General features: G+C 36.0%; 1 protein-coding gene and 1 pseudogene across 12 annotated transcripts in view; both read left to right on the top strand.

The window, feature by feature from the left end:
• ANKRD28 (ankyrin repeat domain 28) overlaps positions 1 to 21,489 on the top strand; it is a 191,290-nt gene that overhangs the window by 70,640 nt on the left and 99,161 nt on the right. For 6 of the 12 annotated variants that reach the window (XM_053221474.1, XM_053221471.1, XM_053221472.1 and 3 more), the window contains one exon: positions 7,523 to 7,606. In XM_053221474.1, coding sequence (XP_053077449.1) covers positions 7,593 to 7,606 — 14 coding nt within the window. In that variant the 5' untranslated portion in view covers positions 7,523 to 7,592. The other 6 variants (XM_053221473.1, XM_015068483.3, XM_053221469.1 and 3 more) reach the window with 3 other exon arrangements.
• Positions 11,399 to 20,564, top strand: LOC106971579 (WW domain-binding protein 11-like; annotated as a pseudogene).

Genomic DNA, 21,489 nt, shown 5'->3' with positions numbered 1-21,489 from the left:
AAGACTTATACAAGGTGGAACTTCTCTTTGTAACATAAGAGTTGGGAAGTGGGCAGTCTAGGGCTTTTATGGCAGTTCTGTCCCACAAAGTCCTCAGGGACCCAGATCCCCTCTAATATACTGTTCCATCACCCTAGACTCTGGTCCTTATTTGGTTTAAGATGGTGGTGAGTCATCCATGTTCCAGGAAGCAGGGTGGATATACCATTTGTCCTTGTAGGAATAGGCAGTTTTCTGGAAGCCACACAACACCTCTACTTAAAATGCTGGTCACAACTTTGTCTTGTGGCTTCTAGCCACAAGGGAGGCTGAGAAGTATAGACATTGTTCTAGGAGGCCCTGTACTTACCTAAAAATTAAGTCTTCTGGGCAAATGGAATATGGGAAGAATGGATGCAGAATATAGATAGGTCGTAGTAGAACACATCAGAGTAATAATAGGTAACATTAATATATGTTAACAATATGCAGTATATGATAGTATTAATGGAAGGGGTAACAATTCATTATACCATTATAATATACCAGTGGGGTCAAACCACTTGAGATCATTGGATAACATTGGTTGTCAGCCATTTTGGAAGTATGGTTGGGTAAATATTTAAAAAGTGGTCTAGTTTGTAAATATATTACATGCAGAGAGTTAATTTGCATGTATTAAGGATCTTGAATTCATCGTTTTTTAAATATGTAATGTCATTTTTTCAGTGGCTGTACTAATACTGAGGAAGCTAACCAATAACCTAACAAGAGCTATTTAAGATTTTTCCCCCCTCCTTCTCCCCCATTTTCTTTTAAAATCTGTTCATAGGATTTTTCTAAAATATATGGACAGATGAGGCCTAGCTCAAGAAGATTGTTCAGGATTCTTGAACTGTGAGAAATGTTTCTGAAACATGGTTTAAATCCATTTCTTACCATCTCTCACCACAAGCTTTTTATTTTTCAATACTAAGACACTAGCGTGCTCTGCTCTATCCACCCTGAGTAAAATTCCTATTCGATGCTAATCAATATGGAGGTCACAGATTTTCAAGAGATAAGATAACTTTGGATTGAATCTGTATGCAGAAAGAAAAAATCACGTGTCCTAAAAACTTTTGGTGTAACAAAATTAGGAACCAAAAAAAATCTTTTGCGATGTTAAAATATTTTATCGTTAAACAAAGGTTTAAACCAGCTTTCCATTATGTGATTCTGTGAAGAGTAGGAGTAAGCTGTTGATAGGATACATTTTAGTATAAAGAATGGAAGGATTATGAAGTTGTCAGAATTGTAATTTATTGGCTTATTAAAAACTTAATTTGGCTTAAAAAGTAAATGCCTCAAGATAAAAACCACATCCCCTTACCATTGTTCAATTGAAAAAAAAATTGTTGAACTTAAGTTTGCACTATCTTTGTCAGTAATTTTTTATCATAAATACTTTGTACATTCCTAATGTTTTAAATAGTTGCTTACCTGTTTTTTTTCCTTTAAGATGTGAATTCCTTGTATTAGGGGTCTGTCTCATTCAGTAGAAGATTTAAAACAGTGCTATATGGTGCTGTTAACTTAAATAATAAAAAATAGTGCAGCAATTATCTCAGTTTTTTCATCTTCCTTTGATTATATTGGATATCATGGGCCAGGAATTTTTTTTTTTAACGTTTATTCATTTTCAAGAGACAGAGCGCACGAGTGGGGGAGGGGCAGAGAGAGAGGGAGACACAGAACCAGAAGCAGGCTCCAGGCTCAGAGCTGTCAATACAGAGCCCCATGCGGGGCTCGAACTCACGAACTGTAAGATCATGACTTGAGCCTAAGTCGGACACTTAACCGACTGAGCCACCCAAGCGCCCTAATGAATTTTTTTTTTTTAATATTTTTTTAAAGTAGGCTCCATGCCCAACGTGGGACTTGAACTCACCACTGTGAGATCAAGAGTCTTGTGCTATACTGACTGAGCCAGCTAGGCACCTCATGGGCCAGTTCTCTTTCCTTAGACTGTAAAGTACAGTGAATGTTCAAGAATGGCAAAACCCATAATCCTACTTCTTGCCTAAGTTTACTCCTTCCTTCCCTCCGTAATGCTTACTTAATTCTTGTTTGGTTATTCCAGTGTTAAGACAAGCTTCTAGCAGTCTCTCCAGAAGCCTGGAAAGGGTAGGGTGAGGGGAGTGTACTTAGCAACTGAATGAGATCTCTAGACATTAGTCTGAATCATCTCACCAGTAGGGGGAGAAATCGATAGTAATCCTCTCCTCACTACCTTCACATGGGAAATCATTCTACTCCCCTAAATATCCATAATAATAAGATTATCTACATTTTATTTTAAACTTCACTCTGAATAACACTATAAAGTAGATTCTGTTAATGTTCTTTATTAGATGTTGAAGTGAGACCGAGATTAAGTAACTTGCTTGAGGTCACGGTTAGGTTTGTTAGTGCAGAAACTGGATTAGAACACAGGCAGTTTGGCTACAAAGCCTACATTCTCAATCACTGTGCTATTATTGTATTTCTCCTAGGTAAAAATCTCTGAAGATTATTATTCTTATTTTATAAGTGCAAAGACATTTAGGCCCAGGGCATTTAAGTAGCTTGCCCAAGGACACAACTAATAAATAATGGAATCAGAATTTGAATTCCAGGTAGGCTGACCTCCTGAGGCCTTAATTTTAGCTGTCATCCTGTATCATTGGTTTATATCCTGTCAACTTCTGCATTTTAAGTTGCTCAACTTCTACACCTTAATGCCTCTTGTGTTTTTGGATTAAAGTAAGTGTGTATATATATACACACACACTCTTAATATATACACATGAATCCCCTGTTGTCTTTATAATTTTACCACTCTATTCCAGAGTCTTGTGACATAATAGAATTAATTTCATTGAAATTGTTTACAAGTGGGAGAAAGTAGAAGGAAACTCTGTGTGTGTGTGTGTGTGTGTGTGTGTGTGTGTGTGTGTGTGTGTGTGTGTGTAAACATAGTCTCTGCCTTCAAAGAGCTTGTTCTCTGGCTGGGAAAGACCTAAGTACGGAAGTTGACCTAGAACAAGAAATAGGATGTACCTGCTTAAGTCTATGTAGCTGAACTTACACATTGAATACTTTGGAACGAGTTAAAATTGTCTGTATAAGAAGAGATTTTGTTTGGGGTGCAAAAAACCCCTGAAGACAGAATATAGGATATTGTCACCACAGTGATTTAATTTTTACATATTTCATATATCAAGATGATATTTTTGAGTTAGTCATGTGGAGATAGTTAACATCATTTTGTATGCAAAAATATTTGCATGTCTTTAATTTGGCTTAAAACCATTTTGCTTACTTTAAAATACAACTCTGCAAATTGTTAGCATATTTCAGTATTTTGGTACAATTATGTTAGGATTACAGGTTCTTTAATAGATTGATATTTAATGGTTTTTGTTCTTAAATTCTGGCATTTCTTATATTATCCATATCATGTGGATTTTTTTTTCTTTTTGTGTTTTGGTAAGTAAATTAGCTTAAACACATGAGGTAACACTAGCCCTGAAATACCCATTTAAAAATAACTTGTTTAGGAGTATTATGACAATAAATAGTATATTCTTTGTTACCTTAACTTTTCATAGCCATTATAGGTTACCTGTTTTTTAAGATTACTTTGACAATCTAGTATAGGTTGCGAAGATCTTGAGAGAGTAGTGGGGTGGGGGTGTGTGCACAAGTGTGTACACTCAGTGGAAGCAGACTAGATTAGAAAGAGCATGTGTTTGGAATTAGACACAAGTTTAGTAATTTGTATGACTGGATAAAATACTTAATTTTTGAGTCAGTTTTTTCCCTCTATTATATGGAAACATAGCAAGGTTATTGTGAGTTTTAAATGAAAATGTACAACACTTATTAGCACATCGTAAATGTTCAAAAATAGCTATTATGTTCCTTAATTTTAAAAAAATGCTAGTTGATAGGAGAAAGAACAAAAATTGAAGGGAAACCATAGTATTTGTAATTTTTCTGTTAGAAAATAACTCACATGCTTAATAAATGGAGAAAGAAGGGAAAGCTTACAATAGATTGGTTGTTTTTGACACTTCCTTGTAGCTTTGGGGAAATTAATTTTATAGAGGAAGGAACATCTGACTTTTTTATGTTAACCTCGTGCCTTTTTGACATAGAGAAAATGAATACTTAGGGCATTAAACAATAGTTTTATGCCGCTATGTAACGGATTTAAGGCTTTATTCCATTTCCAGATGGGAAGGTGGAATTACTTAATTTCTTCAGTGAAATTCAGATGATCCACAGAAGCTTAGAGCTAGGATTTTTACATTATGAAATTTTTGGTTTTTTCCTTTAAAATATGACATGATTAAATTCAACAACAGAAATTGTAAATCTTAAATTTCTTTGCTTAAACTTTTTTGCATTTTTGAAAATAAATGCATCTGGTATATTAAAAATGATCTTGGTAAAAAAATAAAATCTTAGATTTGTGTTTTTCTGTTATAAAATATTTCTCCATCTCTTTTATGGGTCCACTGCAGACATTCTTATTGCAGTTGTCATTTATAGGGTTAAACATTTGCTATATTGTAACATACGAAAGCACTTAAGCTGTTTGGAATTGTTTACTTGCTAAAACCAGTGTTAGTCAGCAGAGGCAGTACACCAGATTTCCTTGTGGCTTTTAGTGGAAAATGTTAAAAGCGCACTCATTTTTCAGTTATAGAATTTTTCAGTTTGATCTGGATTAGTCACAGAACTGGCATGAACCTTCTAATTGTGAAGGCTGTCCAAATGCACTATTTTTTTCTCCTGCTAGAGGAAGTTACATCCCCGAGCAGTAGCTCAGATCTCTGGTAAGTGTAACATGTGAGCATTACTAGGCATTTCATCCTGCGGTTCTGCAGTCTTTGCTATTCAGACTGTTGCTCAGTTGGAATGCTTCTGTGGGGCCGATCCTGAGGTTCTGTAGATATTTTTTAAGGACCTACCTACTTGGAGGTATCAGTGGCCGTTTTGCAAGATCATCTGGGGAACAGGAAAGCATCTGAAATCTACTGAAAAGGATAACTGTAGCGGTTTTCACAGTGGAAGGAAACTATATTGGCACAGAGCAGATGATTGAATAAAGTAGTTGGCTCAAAGAAGATGCACAGTCTGCTGTTTTTTCCTGTGAATGAAGACTATTTAATGGAAGCTGTATTCATGTGGAGATCAAAGGAAACACTGGAATGATAAACTACTGGGCTTTTCTCTCTCTTTTTTTAAATGAAAAGCCTGAAGCAGTAATTTGAGCTCAAATGCCTTCTAATTCCTTCGCAGCCTGCCTGTTCCGTTAGGATCCTCTGCTAACACTATTTCTGCCTGGTGCTGTGCCCTTTTGCTGGAGCAGCCACAGACAACTGCCTGATGGAGAAAGAATGAACGCTCTGCCTTGCTTATGCTATCGATGGGAATAAAGCTATCTGTGTTTCTTCTTTATATGGGATATCTGGATTAATCAAGCTGTATTCTAGTACCAAGAGTCCTATTGTCTCTTGGGGTCTGACTCATCGCATGTAAATGTACTGCAGCTTTGCTATTAATGCAGAGTGTTGTTGTTTTTTTTCTTTCCCAAACACAGAAAGAATTGTCAACCTCTGAGCTTCATTTTAAGAATTTATGCTGAGCTCTAGATATTTTTTTTTCCTCTGGATAGTATCGCTTTAAACCAGAAGCTGAAGAGATGAAGACAAATTAGAAGTGGAAACAGAATAGTGAGATTTTTTTTTTTTTTCCAATTATAAGCAAGTCAGCTACTGGTAACTATATGACCTTGCAGGCAAGAGTGGGTATAGCTATAATCCTCTCTGTCACAGTAGTTGTTTCTCATTTCATTCTGTATTGTGTGGTGTTGTCACCCCAAACAATAATCTTTTTATGCAAGTAAATTTCTGTGAGACAGAGAGCAATATGATTATTTTGGAAAGGGAAAAATATTTTTAGATGAGCTTGTACTGGACTCCGTTTTAGTTAGTGACATGTTGATATGAAATTTCTTTTAAGTATTACAGTAACCCAACAGAAAATAACAGAATTTTGTTGTTTTTAGGAAGTTATGTTATGTAGTCATAATTTTAAACTTCAGTTTTTCTGATAGTACTTACTAACTTTAAAAAACGAGCTACGCTGTTCAGAGAATGATCCTAAGTGTTGTACAGAAGAGGAGGAAAAACTATTTGTGCTCTTCCAACTGTGACTTTTATCACATAGCTTGGAATTTAGTGTTTTAAAAGAGCGAATGAGTCGAGTGTGTATTGTTGTTTTGGAGGAGGTAGAAGATGAATCTCCTGCATTCATTTCTAAATTGCCACAGGAAAATAAATCCCTACATTCACCACCACCTTCTGGAAGTGTATTGGTAAGATATGAGAGTTTATGTTTATTATCTTCTACTGAACTAATGGGGTAAATTTTATCTTTTAAGAATAAACATAAGGTGGCTTCCACTAGTTTTATTAAAAACCCAAATAAAAGCAGTATAGGTATGTAAATATGATGCAGTATTACTTGTGTATAAAATGGACACAGTTTTGGTTTTTACTTCTTCGGACGTTTAGCTAACATTCTCAGACTTTCCTTACTATGTATTACTCTCTTACAAAGACTTTTTAAAAAATAATTTGAGAATTGTAGTTCTGGCAACCACGTTTCTGTTTTCATTTTGTGGTTTTAAAAAATGATGTAATGAGAATGAGGAACTGTATGTTTTAGGAAAGGTTTACTACTGCTAGCAACACCGAGGCACAACCTTTTCTGTAATGAATTTTATGTATTTACATGCAGCACTTTTATATGAAAAAGAATCAGACTTCCTTAACCTTATTTTTAATGCTGTTGTCAATTGGTTTGTTTGACTAGTATAATATGATACCTTATCAAAGAGAGTGTTGTTGATTAAGAAATTGTTATATTTAGACATGCACGTGTTTGCCTCTTCGTGTTATTCAGGTGTATGCTATTTTTTGGTCTTTGAATAGTAGTGATTTTCATCAATTGCCAGATTTTCTTTCTTCGGATTTAAATCTGTATAACAGGTAATGCTAACCCGTGCAAGTTATTGAATGCCCCAAACAGAACTTTTCAAAAAGGCCTGCCTTCATGGGCATCATTGTGGCCTGGCAATGGCTTGTTTGACAACTTATGTCCCACAAGTAGATGTTGAGATGTCACACTTGTATTTGGAAGAGACTTTGTTTTTACCATATATATAAACAAAAGGCTTCTACTCAGGTTTGATTGTGTTTATTGTACTACCTAATTTTGGCCATACTGAATTGATTTTTTTTTTTTTTTAATTAGGCCTTTTTTATTCAAGGAGGAATCCTGTACTTTCATACAATTTGACTCAATAAAAGTCTTGGTTAATGTCAAAAACAAATTGATTATTGTTGCTAAAGAGAAGAAAAATTTTAGGTTTAAAAATTATGTGGAAATATCTTTAGAATTATCCATGCAGTGTGATTAATATTTTTATTACTCTCTTGTATTTTAGCCATCACTGGTGCAAGCTATATTTAATGGAGATCCTGATGAAGTTCGAGCACTAATATTTAAGAAAGAAGATGTTAACTTTCAGGTAAAACAATTAATTCACTGATACTGGCCTTTAAATCTACTTATAAAAACTCTTTTCTAGAATTACGATTTTGTTAAAAAAGACGTAACAGTTCTGTAACAGTTGTTTTAAATGAGGGCAGAGGGTCTTGAAGTAATTGCCTCAAAAGAAGGGGACTGGGTGTATATTCAGGGTAAAAACTAACACAAGAGGACTAGGAACCAGTGAGGGTCCTTTGTTTCCACAGCTTTTTACTTGGGAATATTTTACAGAAAAGTTGAAACAATATTCTGAATACCCACATACACTCCACGTAGATCCAGCAGTGAGAACATTTTGCCACATTTGCTTTCCCTCTCATATTTACACATATTTTATATATAGACACATACGGTTTTTTCTTTTGCTGAATCCATTTGAAAGTAAGTTGTAGACATCGTGACATTTGACTGTTAAATACTTGTATGCATTTTAGATGAGGGTTCTTTTTTGTGAACTCTAAAAGACATTTCTGTTAAGTTTATAATATATCTGATTTGATTATGAGATCGAATTTGTTTTCTGTAAATAAGTGTGGTAAGCATTATACAGAGACTCATCTGTTTGAACCTCTCAGTAAAGAAAGACATATTGTTTAAAAAGTCTCCAAACTGAAAGACGTAGTGGATTTGACATTCAGGATTGACATGAGAGACAGTTTTATACAGATTGGGCATATGGATAATTTTCTGTTTCTCTAGTGGCCAGTAGTTTCTTTAATTTACTGAATTGAGGCTAAAGATATATAATTTACTATAGTAAGATCTAATTCATTAATGTGTATATTTTTACAGGAAACATGTTGACAGTACATTCTTCATACATAATTCAGTCCTCTGAATTATTGTGGTGAGGGGGTCATGATTCATAAGGTTGCCATAGCAACACCAAACCAGATGACCTAAAATGATTGGTAGTTCTGCAAAAGCCTGCAAGGTCATCTCAAGCTCTCATCTTTCTTTCATTCTTTCATACAGTACTACTGTGATAATGTTAAGTAGATATAAAAAGTATTAATCTTTTAAAAGTTGGATTATCCAAATAAATTTAATCTTTAGCTAAAATGGTTCATTCTAACATTAGAGTGATCAAAATGCTATTACTACATTTTTTTTAAACCTTCCTAAATGAATTGCGTTTAAATTTATATTTATTGGAAACATGCACCTAATTCAGGATATATTTATTTATTTTAAATGGAGTGCCTTGTTACTTTACCTAATTGGGGTGTTCTGAAGAGTCTGTTTTTTTCTTAGGACAGAAAATAGTTACAGGGGTATAGAGTTAATGAAAAGGAAAAAAATGGCTTTCTGTTCTGTTGAACTCTAGTTTTTTGGGTTTGTTTGCTAGTTGTCTTAATAGTACTAACAAATCTTATCTTGGTGAGAAAGTTTGGACTATAATGCTACTTACCATGATTAATTTCCCTGTCATTATGAAGTCTCATAGCCAACACTGTTTTCTGCTGTATTGATCAAATTATTTTACATTTTTAAAAATTACTCAGAATCATCTTGAGCATAAGTTTATTCTACTATGATGTCCTTGGAAACTATTGTGTATGTGTCATTAGTGTGTCATCCCCAAACATTTATGATTTTTAGCCTCTACTTATAGATTCCTTTCTTTACTTGCTTTTAACCACCACTTCTTTTTTTTTTTTTTCAATATATGAAATTTATTGTCAAATTGGTTTCCATACAACACCCAGTGCTCATCCCAAAAGGTGCCCTCCTCAATACCCATCACCCACCCCCCATCAACCCTCAGTTTGTTCTCAGTTTTTAAGAGTCTCTTATGCTTTGGCTGTCTCCCACTCTAACCTCTTTTTTTTTTTTTTTTCCCCCTTCCCCTCCCCCATGGGTTTCTGTTAAGTTTCTCAGGATCCACATGAGAGTGAAAACATGGTATCTGTCTTTCTCTGTATGGCTTATTTCACTTAGCATAACACTCTCCAGTTCCATCCACGTTGCTACAAAGGGCCATATTTCGTTCTTACTCATTGCCCTGTAGTACTCCATTGTGTATATAAACCACAATTTCTTTATCCATTCATCAGTTGATGGACATTTAGGCTCTTTCCATAATAACCACCATTTCTTAACATCTCCTAGCTGGTGCCCTTACTGTGACTTAGGGCAGAACTAAAAGGTTAGTACTTCAAATCAGTAGGCTTTTCTTGAGGGTGGGTGACTTCAGTAGTCTTCAGTGATTCATGGGTTTTTGACAAGTTATTCTACAGCTGCTTTTACGTCTTTTCTCATGTGACTCTTAGTAGTTGAGAGTATTGTCATAATTTTACAATTTGTTAAATCTGTGATCTGAGTTAAATCTGTGATTGTTGATAGGTAATAAAGTATGTTTAAGCTTTATGTCAGTGTGACAGTGGTGTTTTTTTAAAAATAATTTTATTTAAGTAAGTAATTGAGAATAACATCTCTTTGAAACTTACAGTTTTTGAAGTTGTTTTTATCAGTTTTTAGAATGGGTATACAAATTCAGATTTGTTTCTGTACTGTTAAATGAACATTGTATTTTTTTAGATTTATTTTAATTTCTTCAGTCATGTCCTGAAGTTTTGGATACTGTGAATCACCAAATAGCATTTTTCTTAGTAACATACCTAAATTGATTTTTAACAAAACTCTTAATTTAAAATACATGTGTATTATTTGGTTGAGAAGGAAGTCTTCTGTTGTAGAGGCTTAGGTAAGATGATTTCACTAGAAAATGCTGGAGTTCTGGTGGCTCAGTTGCTTAAACGTCCAGCTCTTGATTTTGGCCCAGGTCATGATCTAACGGTTCCTGAGTTTGGGTCCTGTATCGGACTCTGCACTAGCAGCGTAGAGCCTGCTTGGGATTCTCTCTCCCTGCTTCTCCCCTGCTCATGCGTGTGCGATCTCTTCTCTCTCTTTCTCTCTCTCTCTTTCTCTGTCTCTCTCAAATAAATTTTTAAAAATGTTGGAGTTTCATATTTGGAGGCTTTAGGCCACAAGTAATTGAGTGCCTAACTAAATACAGGTTTATTGCTTTTATAATAATTTACTCTAGAGCAAGGCAGTTTGTTTGGTTAAGATCGTACTGTCAGAACTCTGGGTGAGTGGCTCTGTGAGGCTTTCAGCTTTCTTCTAGTAGAGATGACTGATGCATTTTGTGCCTATGACACACAGCCAAAGAAATGGAAAGGGGACTCTCCCTGTAAGTTTCCTTTTTCTTTGTATTTTTAATCAAGCAAAACTATCTTTTTCCAAATCCCCTCCAAACTCCCCCTGAGATTGGATTGGTTACTGGCTTACTCTAAACCAATCCACCAGCAAAGGTAGAATGGGATTAGCGTTTTGCTTAGATTAGTCATTGTTTTTCACCTGGTTCATCCCCTGGGACAAGAATAGAGGCTTATCATCACTGGTTATATTACCATTCCATATGTGGAGAAAATTTGCATTTTCATAGGAAGGCATAAAGGGAAAATAGTTGTTTGGGTAGTAACCTAATAGAAGATTTTTGATTGCCTAGAAGCAGTTGAAGTAGCAAACTTTTAGAAAAATAAGTTACCTGGTTATGGAAGAAACACTGTTAACCAAAAAGGTGATACTGTCAAAAATTTATGAAAGCAGAGTGGTATGTATATATAGTGTAAAGAACAATTGGAATTTAAGTTATTAGACCTAAGTACTCCTGTTTTCTTACCTTATTGCCTATATATACTACTTGAGCAAATCCATTTAAGTTCTTTGAGGCTCTCTTTTGTTATAAAATGTGTGGATTACAATAATGGCTTTCAGGGTGTTTGCCACTCCAAATTTAAGATGCTCTAAGGTGTGCCTGGGTGGCTCAGTAGATTAAGGGTTAAGCATCCAACTTGGGCTCAGAACTCAGGTCATGATCTTACATTCATGAATTTGAGCTCCACATCAGGCTGTCTGTTAGCACAGAGCCTGCTTTGGAGCCTCTCTCTGCCCCCTCCCCTGCACGCCTCTCAAAATTAAATCAGATAAACATTTAAAAAAATTTTTTTAAGATGGTCTGAAAATTCTGAATGACCTTGAATGACCTCCTGCTTTTGCCCAGAAGGTTTCATTTGTATTTCTAAATATATGTAGCCAAAATAATAATTATTATTATTTCCTTTCCCGAGGATTTAGTAAAACTTAATGCCCTATTGTAGAGTCCAAATAATTTAGTCTAAAATATCAATAACATATTTCAGAGGAAAGGTCTGACTTTGTCAGAAAATTATTTCTACACAAAGAAATTGTTTTCCTGTGTCCAGAGTGATAGAAATTGGTGTTAATTATAGAATTTTATTTCAGAGACAGTGATATGCCTAAATCTTTTTATGTTATGATTCAGTTCATACAACAATCTTGTAATGTTGGTAGGTTAGCATTTCCATTCCACTAATAGATAACAAAACTACAATTCAGAAAGGTTAAATATCTCCAGGACCAGTAAGTATAGCAGGAACAGGAATTTGAACCCATGTCAGACTTGATAGTAACTGGGAAAATAAAGTAAATTGGAGAGAGAGAAATAGTTTTTTTCTTTTGTCAAATAGTGCCATAAAACAGTAATGGTTCAGAAGTGGATATTCCCCCCAAAAGTTAGGTTGATTCTATGGACTCCTATCTTTTAAACTGCAATTCAAGTGGATTCCTAATTTTCATGATACCAAGTGCTGTTAATGTTAGCATTGCAAATGAGTGACTACATAAGCCTCCCTGATGTCTTAATTTTTGGCTGGATAAAAATGTCATTCAAGATAATACCAAACTAGAGGTAATTATAATTTAGCCAATGCTGTTCTCAGTATTCAAAACAGGAATGCTTAGATTATGAGTGACCCTTTTTAAACACAAAAGAGTTGATTTAAGAGCTAGTCAATAAGTAGATCTTCCCTATATCTACCATATAACTTAGTATTTTTGAAAATGCTATCTTGGATATTTTATTAGCTTCTGAATTTAGCTTTGTCATTCAAAGTATTTTGGGATTGACTTGCCAAAATAGCCTTCCAAATTATTAACATCTTTAAGCTTTCAAAAGTACTTTCTGGGATCATTGAAATGATGTTGATTTTACTTTGTCAGATGAAGTGCTCAGCAAATCTATATATACACATCATACAAACAGATCATTAGTTTTCGTTATTATTATAATAATATTGTTGGCAGTTAACACAAAGTAGTAAACCCTAAGTTTACACAGGTTGCCTGAATTCTACCCACCCCCATCCTTCACTGTGTTCTCTAGTCTTTTCTGGAAATTAACAAGAAATGCTCTAATCTTTAACCAGTCTTTCTTGTGGCCACATGTCAGTTCTGCTGGCTGTCAGTATACCACACTGTTGGTGTTCTAAGTTCTTAAAACCTCTTCACTCCGTTACTTGAGGTCATGTGCACTCTCTGCCCTAAAATTGTACATGTGCACATGGTCTTTTTTAGCTACTTACAGTAATTAGTAATGGAACCTGTGACCAACCCTTCAACCCCTTCTCAAGTGTACCCACCCAACTTCTCTCTAGAGAGAATTAAAGAAGAACAAAAAACGGTGCATGATGGTACGGGCTGCAGTTTTAAGGATGAAGGATCCCAAACAGATTATTCAGGACATGGAGAAATTGGATGAAATGGAGCTTAACCCAGTGCAGCAAACAGTTAAATGAGAAGGTGCTGAAGATAAGCGTAAAAAGCTGTGTGAAACCTTTTAACATATTCTACAACTCTGTGGAAGAGAATCTGGATATTTACAAAGAATTGAGAAAGCTAGAAGTAGAGTATGAACAGAAGAGGGCTCAACCTAGCCAATATTTTGATGCTGTCAAGAATGCTCAGCATGTGGAAGTGGAGAGCATTCCCTTGCCAGATATGCCACATGCTCCTTCCAACATTCTGATCCAGGACATTCCACTTCCTGGTGCCCAGCCACGCTCCATCCTTAAAAAGTCCTCGCCTATGACCTTCTACGCAGGTAGTTTCTATACTTCCTCTTCTTGGACATGGTGTTCCACATTTTGCCCCCTGGCAGAAAACCTCCTGGTCCTCCCCCTGGTCCACCACCTCCTCAAGTCTTGCAAATGTATGGCTGTAAAGTAGGCTTTGCTCTAGATCTTTCCCCCTCATAGGTGGGATGAAGACATTTTATATAGTCCTGAACTTGCTCAACGGGGTCATGATGATGATGTTTCCAGCACCAGTGAAGATGATGGTATTCTGAGGACATGGATCAAGATAAGCATGATGACAGTACTGATGACAGCGACACTGATGGGTCAGATGGAGAAAGTGAAGGGGCTGAATTTGTGCACTGTGATGATAATGAAAGAGACAACAATGAAGAAAAAAAGTCAGGTCTGAGTGTAAGATTGCACATATGCCTGGAAAATCAAGGAAGAAAAAGAACATGAAGGAGCTGACTCCTCTTCAAGCCATGATGCTTCAAATGGCAGGTCAGGAAGTCCCAGAGGAGGGACGAGCAGTAGAAGAAATTTCAGAGGATGATGATGAAGGTGATTCTGATGATTCTGAAGCAGAAAAGCAGGCACAAAAACAGCATAAAGAGGAATCTCTCTTTCTGATGGCACATTTCCCGCCTCTTCATAGCAGCAAGCTCCCACGCAGTCTGTTTCTCCTTCTCAGACACAAGCACCTCCCATGCCAGGACCACCTCCTCTTGGACCACCACCTGCGCCACCTTTACAGTCACCTGGACCACCTGCTTGGCCTTCCTCCTGGACCACTTCCAGGAGCTCCTCCATTCCTGAGACCATCTGGAATGCCAGGGTTCCAAGGGCCTTTACCTTGACTTTTACCTCCAGGCCCACCACCAGGCTGGCCCCCTGGCCCTCCCTCAGGTCCACTTCCAGGTCTGCCTCCTGGCCCTCCTCTTCAGGGACCCCCACCAAGGCTACCTCCCCCTGCACCTCCAAGTATTCCTCCACCCCGTCCTGGCATGATGTGCTCACCTTTGGTGCCTGTACTTGGACCTGCCCCACCTGGGCTTTTCCCACCAGCTCCCTTGCTGAACCCGGGGGTTTTAAGTGCTCCACCCAACTTGATTCAGCAACCCAAGGCGGATGATACAAGCGCAGCCACCATTGAGAAGAAAGCCACAGCATCCATCAGTGCCAAGCCACGGATCACCAATCCCTAGGCGGAGATTACTTGATTTGTGCCCACTGCAATGAGGGTACATCAAGAGAACAAAGGGACCGCTGCTGCTCCCCAGAGAAAGTCAGAGGATGATTCTGCTGTGCCTCTTGCCAAAGCAGCCCCCAAATCTGGTCCATCTGTTCCCATTTCAGGGCAAACTAAGGATGATGTTTATGAAGCTTTCATGAAAGAAATGGAAGGGCTACTGTGACAGCTTTTTTTTTTTTTAATTTTTTAAAATGTTTATTTTTGAGAGACAGAGTACAAGTGGGGGAGGGGCAGAGAGTGAGGGAGACACAGAATCCCAAACAGGCTCCAGGCTCTGAGCTGTCAGCACAGAGCCCAACGCGGGGCTCGAACCCACAGACCGTGAGATCATGACCCGAGCTGAAGTCGGACGCTCAACCCACCGAGCCACCCAGGCGCCCCTGCTGTGACAGCTTTTAATGCCAGAACAGGTTTCTATTCGCATGAGTGGTTCATGGGGAAAGAGGCTCGTATTAAACTTAGTGAAAGAGCTGCCAGGGTATTTTTAAATTTCATTTCAAGAAATATCCTAAAATTTAGCCTTGTTCAGAATTTATTGCATATAAGAGAGAGTTATTTCATTCAGAATAGATTGGTTATTGAAGCCAGGCTGTTAACATCTATTCCCTTCTTACCACCATTTTCATCCCGTTTGTTTCCCTTCTCCAATTCTTTGGCAACATGGTCAGGGGATCTTTGTTACTTATTTGTTTTGATTCTCTTCTTGTGTGCTATTGGCACTGGAGTAGAGATTTCTGAAAAAAGTTTATTTTACCCCATCTTGCCTTTTGTGTTTGACCTATTTTAATATTTTCTTGTAAATATTTTGTAATATTTTAGTAAAATGGGTTGCAATGTCATTTCCTATTACAAATCAAAATATGTGGGAAGAAATTGTACAGTTCTTTGATTAAAATTGTTTCCCACTGACCTAAACTTTGAGTGTTTCATGGAATAAATAAATAAATGTTTGACAAGAAAACAGCAACAGCAACAAAGTACCTGTAATAGCCAGAGTCAGATTTGGGAAAGGAAACAACTTGTCCCATCCCACCCAAATCATGTAGTCACAAAGAAAACATATTTTAATTACATAATCTTAAATTACCTAGGATGAAAGTGAGTGATTTAATTAATAATAGATTAATTACTAAATGAATAAACATTTTCCATAAAATTACAATGACACATCTTGAGATATGTTTTTCCTTATTATAATTACTTGTTGTGTAAAACAGGTAAACAACATAAATATTTTAAACTAATAATGTACCATTATTTTCTTTGGTAGTTTTTATATAGAACTAATGATTTGAATATTACTTACCACAGTGATTTAAATCATGTTCTCTTGTGCAAGCTCAATAAATTAATAATAAAGTTATTTTAGAATACATTTATCTCTGCATATGAGAAAAATATGATTTATAAAATGCTTTATGTCAAGTTTTTATCATTAGTTTGGAAGATAAATGTGTACAGTGAGGGTTTTGGGTTTTGTTTACACAGAAGCTAGATTACATTAATTTTTTTGTTTGGGTTTTTTAAGATTGCCTTACACGAATTTCTGTCAACATAATTTCTGTTTTTATTCTTAATTCCTTTGTAGACCCAAATTGGTGGTTGGGGGAAGGGCATGGGTGCAAGGGGTGAGTAGTTTTCTTTTTCAATTTTCAGGTGACTTTTTTTCGTTTTCATTTTGAACATTAGTTCAAGAGAACAAAACTTGCCCAACCAACAAAGAAAGCTACTGTTGTTCTTAAGCTGAAATACCATATTAGGTTCTGTGTCTTCTGCCAGGTTTTTGTATGCTTTTCCTTTTAGTTCAGTTGTATTTTAATTGATACTTTAGACAAGTGATTGAACACTCATGTTCAGTGTTTTTTCTCATTTCTTTTAATCTTTTAAAAATTTAAAAATTTTAAAAAAGATTCTTTGAATCTTTTAAAAAACTTTAAAAAATCTTTTAAAAATCTTTTAATACTCAAAAATATGTAAAACAAATGTAGACTATAATGAATTATTAAATGTAACCTCTACCCAGATCAAGAAAGACAATGTTGCTATTGCTACAAAAGCTGTCTTGGTGCCCACTTTATGATCAGAAGTATTTATTCCCATCCTGCAATATAGGCATTACTATGACTTGTATAATAGTCTCTCTCTGTTTTCTTTTATAATTTTGCCATTTAATCTTTCCCCTCCAAACAATACAATTTAATTTTGCATATTTTTAAGTTAAATGAATCTTGCAACATATATTCTTTTGGATCTGGGTTCTTCTGCACGGCACTATCTTATTTCAAAACTTTACCCGTGTTATATGAACCTAAGATTATTCATAATATTCCGCTGAATGCATGCACCACAGTTTATCCATATTCTGCTGTTGATAGATAGTTGTTTCCAGCTTTTTGCCTATTATGAATAATGCACCTATTCAGAAACGTGCCTCTGTTGCACATGAGCATGCATTTCTCTAGGATATATGCCCACTCAGAATTTCTGATATATAGGCTCTGCATACGTTCATTCAGCTTAAATGAGAATGCTGTATTAAGCAATTTATACTCCCATGAAAATTGTATGAGATTTCTTTTTGCTCCACATTTTTGGACTACATCCTTTTTGTTTTGTAGCCATTCTATTTGTTATGTAGTAGTTAGTGTGTCTCATTATTTGTACAAAGTTTGAGGTTTTTTTGATGACAATGTCAAACACCTTTTTATATGTTTATTAGACATTCACATAGCCTCTTTTATCAAATGCCTATTAAATCTCTTGCCCATTTTTCTTTTGAGTTCTCTTTCTTTGCTTATTAATTTACATTTCTTTATGTATGCAGAATATGAACCTTTTGTGAACTGTGTATGTTGCAGATGTCTTCTCCCAGTCCAGCTTGACTTTTCACTCTTGTGTCATTGAACATGAGGTCTTAATTTAATTCAGTCAAATTTTTCAGTATTTTCCTTTATGGTTAATGCTTTTGAGCTTTTTTTAAAATTGTTTATTTTTATTTTTGAGAGAGAGCAAGACAGAGCGTGAATGGGGGAGAGGCAGAGAGAGAGGGAGATAGAATCCAAAGCAGGCTCCAGGCTCTGAGCTGTCAGTACAGAACCTGATGTGGGGCTAGAACTCAAGAACTGAACCACAAGATCATGACCTTAGCCGAAGTTGTACGCTTAACCAGCTGAGCCACCCAGGCGCCCCTTCATAGAAATTCTTGAAATCACACTGTGTAAGACCCCCACCCCCTAACTATGTTCTTTTCACTCAAAATTGCTCTGGCTGTTCTAGTATCTTTGCCTTTCCATGTAAATTTTAGATCATTAATATCTAAAAGGAATCCTGCTGAGATTTTGAGTAAGATTACATTGAATCCATAGATCAAATTGACATCTTAGCAATAATGAGTCTTCTAATTCATGAACATGTTATCTCTATGTAGGTTTTCTGAAAGTCTTTAATGAGTATCTTACAGTGAACGTATACGGATCCTGCAAGTTTTTATTAGATTTATACCCAAGCATTTTTCTGGCTTTTCTTTCTTTCCTTCTTTCTTTCATTCTTTTGTATTGTAAATGTAAAGTCTTTAACATTTTTAATTTCCAGTTAATTGCTAGTATGTGGAAATACATTTGCTTGTTGTATATTGACCTTGCATTCAGCAACTTTTCTAAACTCATTTTTGGATTTTTTACAATAAATTTTCTTGGGATTTTCTCCATGAACAATATGTCATTTATAAATAGAGACAGTTTTATGTTTTCTTTCCCAATCTATATGCCTTTTGCTTCTTTTTATTCTTACTGACTTAGGACTTCCAGTATGAGAATGAATAGGAATGACGAGAGTAGACATCCTTGCCTTGTTTCTGATCTTAGAAGGAAAACATTTACTCTTTCACCATTAAATAACTGGTATATTTCTCACACCAGTCAGAGTCGCCAAAATGAACAAATCAGGAGACTATAGATGCTGGAGAGGATGTGGAGAAATGGGAACCCTCTTGCACTGTTGGTGGGAATGCAAACTGGTGCATCCACTCTGGAAAACAGTATGGAGGTTCCTCAGAAAAATAAAAATAGACCTACCCTATGACCCAGCAATAGCACTGCTAGGAATTTATCCAAGGGATACAGGAGTACTGATGCATAGGGGCACTTGTACCCCAATGTTTATAGCAGCACTTTTAACAATAGCCAAATTATGGAAAGAGCCTAAATGTCCATCAACGGATGAATGGATAAAGAAATTGTGGTTTATATACACAATGGAGTACTACATGGCAATGAGAAAGAACAAAATATGGCCCTTTGTAGCAACATGGATGGAACTGGAGAGTGTGATGCTAAGTGAAATAAGCCACACAGAGAAAGACAGATACCATATGTTTTCACTTTTATGTGGATCCTGAGAAACTTAACAGAAACCCATGGGGGAGGGGAAGGAAAAAAAAAAAGAGGTTAGAGTGGGAGAGAGCCAAAGCATAAGAGACTATTAAAAACTGAGAACAAACTGAGGGTTGATGGGGGGTGGGAGGGAGGGGAGGGTGGGTGATGGGTATTGAGGAGGGCACCTTTTGGGATGAGGACTGGGTGTTGTATGGGAACCAATTTGACAATAAATTTCATATATTGAAAAATAAATAAAAAAAAAAGTTTGCAGCACTCTCAACAATAGCTAAATTATGGAAAGAGCCTAAATGTCCATCAGCTGATGAATGGATAAAGAAATTGTGGTTTCTATACACAATGGAATACTACATGGCAATGGGAAAGAATGAAATATGGCCTTTTGTAGCAACATGGATGGAACTGGAGAGTGTTAACGCTAAGTGAAATAAGTCATACAGAGAAGGACAGACTCCATATGTTTTCACTCCTATGTGGATCCTGAGAAACTTAACAGAAGACCATGAGGGAGGGGAAGAAAAAAAATGGTTAGAGAGGGAGGGAGCCAAAACATAAGAGACTCCTAAAAACTGAGAACAAACTGAGGGTTGATGGGGGGTGGGAGGGAGGGGAGGGTGGGTGATGGGTATTGAGGAGGGCACCTGTTGGGATGAGCACTGTGTGTTGTATGGAAACCAATTTGACAATAAATTTCATAATAAAAAAAAAAAAGTTAAAAAAAAGTTAAAAAATAAATAAATAACTGGTATATTTCAAGTTCAAGATTCCCCCCCCTTTGATAGTAGCTGTAGAATCTGAAACTTACATGATTTTAAAGTTCTACTCTAAATTAAGTTTTAAGGTTATGAAATGTATAATTTACGAGTGTTGCATATTCAGATTATCTTTATTAAGTTGGAATATATGCTTAATTTAACAGTTAAATATCATGGTTATAGACAGTGTATGTGCATATATTTGTGACAGTCTAGATTTATTTTTCTTCAAGTTGTTACTGTATAAAATGTTACCACTGCTGTAGATTAATACTTAAAGTTGAGTGAGGGCATGTTTGGGTAGCCTCATTCAGGTATTTGTTTATTAATGGAGTGAAATGTCCTGTCACTCCAAGGCACTAATTTAGTTTTTTAAATAGTTTGATCAAAAAAAAAAAAGTTTGATCAAGAAGTGTGAGTAGTGAAGCTATTTCTTAGATGTATCTTACTTGTTTACTAGCCATAAACTGAAAGTGTTAGTAATTGGTTTAAATATATAAATCTTTCAGTTGGATGTATAGTCTTGTAGACAAGAATGTGGTATTTTTATGCTAAAATGATTTGTCTTATGGTAGGTTCACCTGTGTTCTGATTCTTTTCTAAGAAATGAAAATCTCTCACTCTTTTTCCCAGACTTTGTAAGTATCATCTACTTGTAACTAACCCAAATAGAGAGCTGTAGAAAAGAATATTAAGATTGCCACATTGTGGAAAAATTTTCTAGAGTGGGACCATACTTCTACAGTTACGTAAGGGTGAGGAATCCCTTGTTACTGGTATGATTTTTAAAAATACATTATTTTCCAGAATCTAACATATGTTCAGATATTTAGAGATAAACACATGCACATGAAAAATGACTGATTGCTTACATTCACTGTTGCTGTTAACTTATTTAAACTCCAAGGAAGTGAAGAGTCCAGAATGTAAACAGCAAGAAGGACCTTGATCTGTAAATCAGGCAAACTAGACTCTAGTCTGTCTTTCAGTAGTTTAGCCTCTCTGAGCCCTTTTCTTCTCATTTGTAAAATGAGGTGATTGAACTTGCTCTCTAAGGCTATTTCTATCCCTAATATATTACTATGACAACTCATTAAACTATTATATTTGCTTTCTAAATTATATCACTTAAGTCTGGGTTATTTCACAACAATTTGGGGGGAACGGGAGGATATTTCAGCAGATTTAGTTAAGAATCAAGTTAATGGTTCCTTTTTTCTTCTGTTACCCTTTTCAGTGAGTGGTAACAATATTGATTTGAATATTTTCTCTAGGTGTCTTTCTTGTTCTACTTTTCTTACACACATCAAAGGCTATATAAAAATCACAAAGTGGCAGAAACTTTGACTATTTTGTTAGTGCCCATTTGTTTCCCATTTTCCTCTAATGCGCAGAGCTCTGATTTTGTTTGGGCATCTGATCCCCCATGTCACTGGAAAATGATCCCCTTCCTACCTCCAGGGTGTCATAATCAAGTGGTTGATGTAGGCATAGCAGGTGACACAAGACTGGACAAT

The sequence above is a fragment of the Acinonyx jubatus genome, chromosome C2, assembly GCF_027475565.1.
Source record: "Acinonyx jubatus isolate Ajub_Pintada_27869175 chromosome C2, VMU_Ajub_asm_v1.0, whole genome shotgun sequence".
Taxonomy (NCBI): Eukaryota; Metazoa; Chordata; class Mammalia; order Carnivora; family Felidae; genus Acinonyx; species Acinonyx jubatus.
Note: the sequence above shows the minus strand (reverse complement) of the source record. Positions and strands in the feature narration are given on the sequence as shown.